At 42.6% G+C, this 6000-nt stretch overlaps 1 protein-coding gene across 1 annotated transcript in view; it reads right to left on the reverse strand.

Moving 5' to 3' along the window:
* The window catches only part of MRPL48 (mitochondrial ribosomal protein L48), a 54834-nt gene extending 49239 nt beyond the window's left edge, over positions 1–5595 (reverse strand). Inside the window, exon 1 of the mRNA XM_005893533.3 lies at positions 5451–5595. Within this exon, the coding sequence (XP_005893595.2) occupies positions 5451–5471 (21 nt within the window). The 5' untranslated portion in view covers positions 5472–5595. The remainder of the gene's footprint in view (positions 1–5450) is intronic.
* Positions 5596–6000: the final 405 nt, after the last annotated feature.

Genomic DNA, 6000 nt, shown 5'->3' on the forward strand with positions numbered 1-6000 from the left:
TTCTATAAGAGACAGAGATCAAGACCATCCTCAAGAAAAAGAAATACAAAAAAGCAAAATGGTTGTCTGAGGAGGTCTTACAAACAGTTGTGAAAAGAAGAGAAGTGAAAAGCAAAGGCAAAACAGAAAGATATACGCATTTGAAGGCAGAGTTCCAAAGAATAGCAAGGAGAGATTAGAAAGCCTTCCTCAGTGATCAGTGTAAAGAAATAGAGGAAAACAAGAATGGGAAAGACTAGCAATCTTTTCAAGAAAATTAGAGATACAAAAGGAACATTTCATGCAAAGATGGGCACAATAAAAGACAGAAATGGTATGGACCTAACAGAACCAGAAGATATTAAGAAGAGGTGGCAAAAATACACAGAAGAACTATACAAAGAAATCTTCATGACCCAGATAATCACGATGGTGTGATCACTCACCTAGAGCTAGACATCCTGGAATGTGAAGTCAAGTGGGCCTTAGGAAGCATCACTATGAACAAAGCTAGTAGAGGTGATGGAATTCCAGTTAAGTTACTTCAAATCCTAAAAGATGATGCCGTGAAAGTGCTGCACTCAATATGTTAGCAAATTTAGAAAACTCAGCAGTGGCCACAGGACTGGAAAAGGTCAGTTTTCATTCCAATCCCAAAGAAAGGCAATGCCAAAGAATGCTCAAACTACCACACAATTGCACTCATCTCACATGCTAGTAAAGAAATGCTCAAAATTCTCCAAGCCAGGCTTCAACAATATGTGAACCGTGAACTTCCAGACGTTCAAGCTGGTTTTAGAAAAGGCAGAGGAACCAGAGATCAAATTGCCAACATCCACTGGATCATCGAAAAAGCAAGAGAGTTCCAGAAAAACATCTACTTCTGCTTTATTGACTATGCCAAAGCCTTTGACTGTGGGGATCACAAGAAACTGTGGAAAATTCTGAAAGAGACGGGAATACCGGACCACCTGACCTGCCTCCTGAGAAACCTGTATGCAGGTCAGGAAGCAACAGTTAGAACTGGACATGGAACAACAGACTGGTTCCAAGTAGGAAAAGGAGTACGTCAAGGCTGTATATTGTCACCCTGCTTATTTAACTTATATGCAGAGTACATCATGAGAAATGTTGGGCTGGAGGAAGCACAAGCTGGAATCAAGATTGCTGGGAGAAATATCAATAACCTTAGACATGCAGATGATACCACCCTTATGGCAGAAAGTAAAGAAGAACTAAAGAGCTTCCTGATGAAAGTGAAAGAGGAGAGTGAAAAAGTTGGTTTAAAACTCAACATTCAGGAAACAAAGTTTATGGCATCTGATCCCATCACTTCATGTTAAATAGATGGGGAAACAGTGGAAACAGTGAGAGACTTTATTTTTGGGGGCTCCAAAATCACTGCAGATGGTGACTGCAGCCATGAAATTAAAAGACGCTTACTCCTTGGAAGGAAAGTTACGACCAACGTAGACAGCATATTAAAAAGCAGAGCTGTTACTTTGCCAACAAAGGTCCATCTAGTCAAGGCTATGGTTTTTCCAGTAGTCACGTATGGATGTCAGAGTTGGACTGTAAAGAAAGCTGGGGGCTGAAGAATTGATGCTTTTGAAATGTGGTGTTGGAAAAGACTCTTGAGAGTCCCTTGGACTGCAAGGAGATCCAACCAGTCCATCCTAAAGGAAATCAGTCCTGTATATTCATTGAAAGGACTGATGCTGAAGCTGAAACTCCAATACTTTGGCCACCTGATGCGAGGAGCTGACTGATTTGAAAAAACCCTGATGCTGGGAAAGATTGAAGGTGGGAGAAGGGGACAACAGAGGATGAATTGGTTGGATGGCATCACTGACTCTATGGACATGAGTTTGAGTAAACTCCGGGAGTTGGTGATGGACAGGGAGGCCTGGCGTGCTGCGGTTCATGGGGTCGCAAAGAGATGGACACGACTGAGCAACTGAACTGAACTGTAATGATAGAGGAAAAAAACAAAAGCTTTTAAGTTGCCAAAGTTTTAGGTTTGCTAAGACATGCCAAGAATTCAAACCAAGTCTAAATCCAAAGTCCATGTTTTTCATTCTGGTGTGTGTGTGTGTGTGTGTTTGTATACACGAATGCTCAGTTGCTCAGTGGTGTCTGACTCTTTGCAACCCCATAGACTATAGCTGACCAGGCTCCTCTGTCTATGGGATTTTCCAGGCTAAAATACTGGAGCAGGTTGCCATTTCCTACTCCAGGGGATCTTCCTGACGTAGGAACTGAACTCATGTCTCTTGTGTTTCCTGCTCTGGCAGGCAGATTCTTCACCACTGAACTACCAGGGAAGCCCATTCTGCCATACTACCTCTCAAAAATACAATAGCAATTAACAGCAGCAAAATTCATATAATAATAGCCTAAACAGTTCTACCATTTTTTGAGTACTTGCTATACGCCAAACATCATTTCCACTAACCCTCGCAACCATTCTATGAAGCAGGTATTTATACCCCCATTTTACTGTGAGGAAACCAAAGCTCAGAAAGATGAATTAACGTACCTGATGCACATAGCTAGTAAGTGATGTTTGAACTGACCTTTTCCTATGTTCTTTCAAAATTGCTTTTGTTTGTAGTTTTTCCTTTGGCCATTCTTCTGAATATGTATAACATAGTGACTATCAAAGACTGTCTTTGCCCTGAGTCGTTATAGTAGTTAGAAATACAAATTAGAGATTCACACAGACCTGGGTTTGAATATCAGCTCCTCTGTGTTACTAGCTGTATGATCTTTGGCAAGTCTCTTACAAAATATTTGGCCTCACATACTATATGATTTCATTGATATGAAAAGAGCCAACTCATTAGAAAAGACCCTGATGATGGGAAAGATTGATGGCAAAAGAAGAAAGGGACGGCAGAGGATAAGATGGCTAGATATGATCACTGACTCAGTGGATATGAATCTGAGCAAATCTGAGAGACAGGGGAGGACAGAGGCTGGCCTGCTACAGTCCATGAGACTTCAAAGAGTCAAACTTGACTTAGTGATGAACAATATCAGCAACTTTAGGCCAAGTATATTGTAGGCTGGGTACCTACAGACATGAAGAAAATACAACTGCCCACCCACAATCTTTCTAATGAGGAAAGCAGATGTGCAAATTACTTATTATATTGCAATGAGATCAGTATAATGGGCTGCACAGGTCACAAAGAAATGAAGGACTGACAGCTGGGAAGATCAAGGAAGGTTCTCATTCCTCATTTCACACGTGAAGGAAACCAAGATTATTATCAAATTAGGGAGATGTAAAATACTCAGAAAAGGAAAGGCAGTGGGGTTTTAGGAGGGATAGAAAATCTAGGCTCCAATCTCAGCATTACCACAAAATAGACTATTGACCTATAAGCAAGGCATTCATTCATATAGGCATTTGGTAAAGCATTTGAGAACTATTATGTATCAGGTATTGTACCAGTAGTTTCCATCTCTTTATTTGTTGTGCCTGCCAAGATTATCTCATAGCGAGATAAAATGAAATTATGAAAATGAAAGCAGTTCATTAGCTGCAGAATAATGTTAACATTCCTATTTGTATAGTTATTCGCACAAAATACTCTTACCGACATTATTTTCTATAATTTTTATAATTCCATATGATGGGCATTATCACTTGCATTTTACATATAAAAAACTAAAGCAGAGAGGCCAAATTACCTGCCTAAGGCCACACAGCTAGCAAGAGGTAGAACACAGCTCTGATGCAAATCCCATAAATGTAAAGTATTAACTAACACTTCAGACAGACAAATACAAGACTGCATACGATTAAGTGCCAAAAGATAATACCAGCTAAGAGTTCAAAAAATAAACAAGCACTTTGGCTAGAATGGTCTGAAAGGTTTTAAGGAAAAGATTAGATCTGAGCTGCGCTTTGAAAAATGGAGCATTTGGAGGTGGTGAAAAAGTAAGGGCATTCTGAGAAAGCTCCTGGAGATCAAAGATTAGGAATTCAGTATTGGGTAAATAAAGAGGACACTACTTGGTCAAAAGCGACAGGTCAGAATAGAAGAGGGAAATCAGTAACAAAGGAATCTAGAAGGGAGAAGTGACATCAGACTCAGAGGGGCCCTATATAATCTTATACCTTAAGGTGATAGCCTATGACAGATTTCCATGGGTTCTTCAGGAGTATGTGTGTTGTGTGCTGTGCTTAGTCGCTCAGTCGTGTCCAACTCTCTGCTACCCCATGGACTGCAGCCCGCCAGGCTCCTCTGTCCATGGGGGCAGAATGGCTAAAAACAGTACACCTTGAACAATGATCGCTCCCTTTCAGCAGCATTCCTCAGATTCAAAGCTTTTAGAGTAGGAGCTTGAAGTCACCAATCTGACCGTTTTTAACAATTAAATTTAGAAACTTTACAGTTTTTTTTTTCTTTCTATAATTCTTTTCACCAGATCTAGTCAAATTCTCACAATCTGGCTACAGTGAACAACTGAGAGTTATTTCGTTAAGAATAAAGTGAGGTTTGGGATCTTAAGGAAACAAAACTAGAGACATTCAGGGGCTGCCCCAAAGTAGGACTAGTAGATCTGTGAGCGACAATGATCATGTTGATTTATGTATCATGGAGGTATAGCCTCCAAATTAATTCCTCAAATAAAATTTTAACATAAATTGCTAAAAAAAACAAAGTCATTATTCTAAATAGTATGATACAACTGAAAAAGCACAATTTTAATCTGTTAAGAGGACAAAGGAAAGCAAAGGAATGCTTTATGGTGGTTCATATGGTTTTACTGCAGTCACGTAACTAAGGGTTTGTAAGTCAAAACGTTCTTTTTATTATTACGCTTCCCTATCGCCAAGTAGCTTCCCTGGTAGCTCAGGTAGTAAAGCCTCTGCTTGCAATTCGGGAGACCTGGGTTTGATCCCCGGGTCGGGAAGATCCCCTGGAGAAGGAAATAGCAACCCACTCCAGTACTCATGCCTGGAAAATTCCATGGATGGAGGAGCCTGGTAGGCTACAGTCCGTGGGATTGCAGAGTCGGACACGACTGAGCAACTTCACTGATCGCCAAGTAGCCTCACATCCCAATCTGTTCAGCGAGTCAAAACGGTATTCTTAGAAAAAAATCTGGAAGTTGATGACTTAAAGCAAAAATAAAATGACCTGCTCAAGGTCATAGATACTATCCGGACCTATACGGGTGATTGCCATTGCAGGTCTCCTATCTATCCAGGCCAATGTGCGGCGAGGATAGCACGGAGGGGGCGTGGCGCGCGGGTTACCGCAGCCGAATGCTCCCCGGAACAGAGAGGAAAGCGCAACCCTTTGACACGGCGCCGCACGTGCTGCCGGGAAGAGGTTGTTCTTGCCGGAGTCTCTTACCCGGATGTCGGCAGCCGCGTTATAGCCCCGCCGCCCCCTCCCAGCTCCGCTCTCCTCACCACCTCTCTCGTGCCCAGCTTGGATAGACTGCGTTACCTTTCCTAGTGCTCCGTTCATCCTTGGCGGCAGCGCGGCCCGTACTTTTGCCAGATGAAGATGGGCTCAACAAGCCGCGACCCCACTGAAAACACTGACGGAACGGCCTCGATCCAGTCCGGCAACAATATCCGACCGAGACTCACTCAACTCCCGCAGCACCTTGGTTCCGGCAGCTTCTGAGACTTAGTGTCTAGAAATCCTCTCAGTTTCCGTTCTTATTACAGCTCAAATGTCACTTTCACTGCCATCTCTGTTTTGCCCCAATAATTTGCAGACAATTCGGCTATTTGATCTGCCATACTATATATTATCGGTTTCCCTGATAGCTCAGTTGGTAAATAATCCTCCTGCAATGCAGGAGAACCCGGTTCGATTCCTGGGTCGGAAAGATCCGCTGGAGAAGGGAAAGGCTACCCACTTCAGTATTCTTGGGCTTCCCTTGTGGCTCAGCTGGTAAAGAATACGCCCGCAGTGCGGGAGACGTGGGTTCGATCCCCCTGGGTTCGATCCGTGGGTTGGGAAGATCCCCTGGAGAAGGGAACAGCAA

Source organism: Bos mutus, chromosome 15, assembly GCF_027580195.1.
Source record: "Bos mutus isolate GX-2022 chromosome 15, NWIPB_WYAK_1.1, whole genome shotgun sequence".
In the NCBI taxonomy this organism is placed as follows: Eukaryota; Metazoa; Chordata; class Mammalia; order Artiodactyla; family Bovidae; genus Bos; species Bos mutus.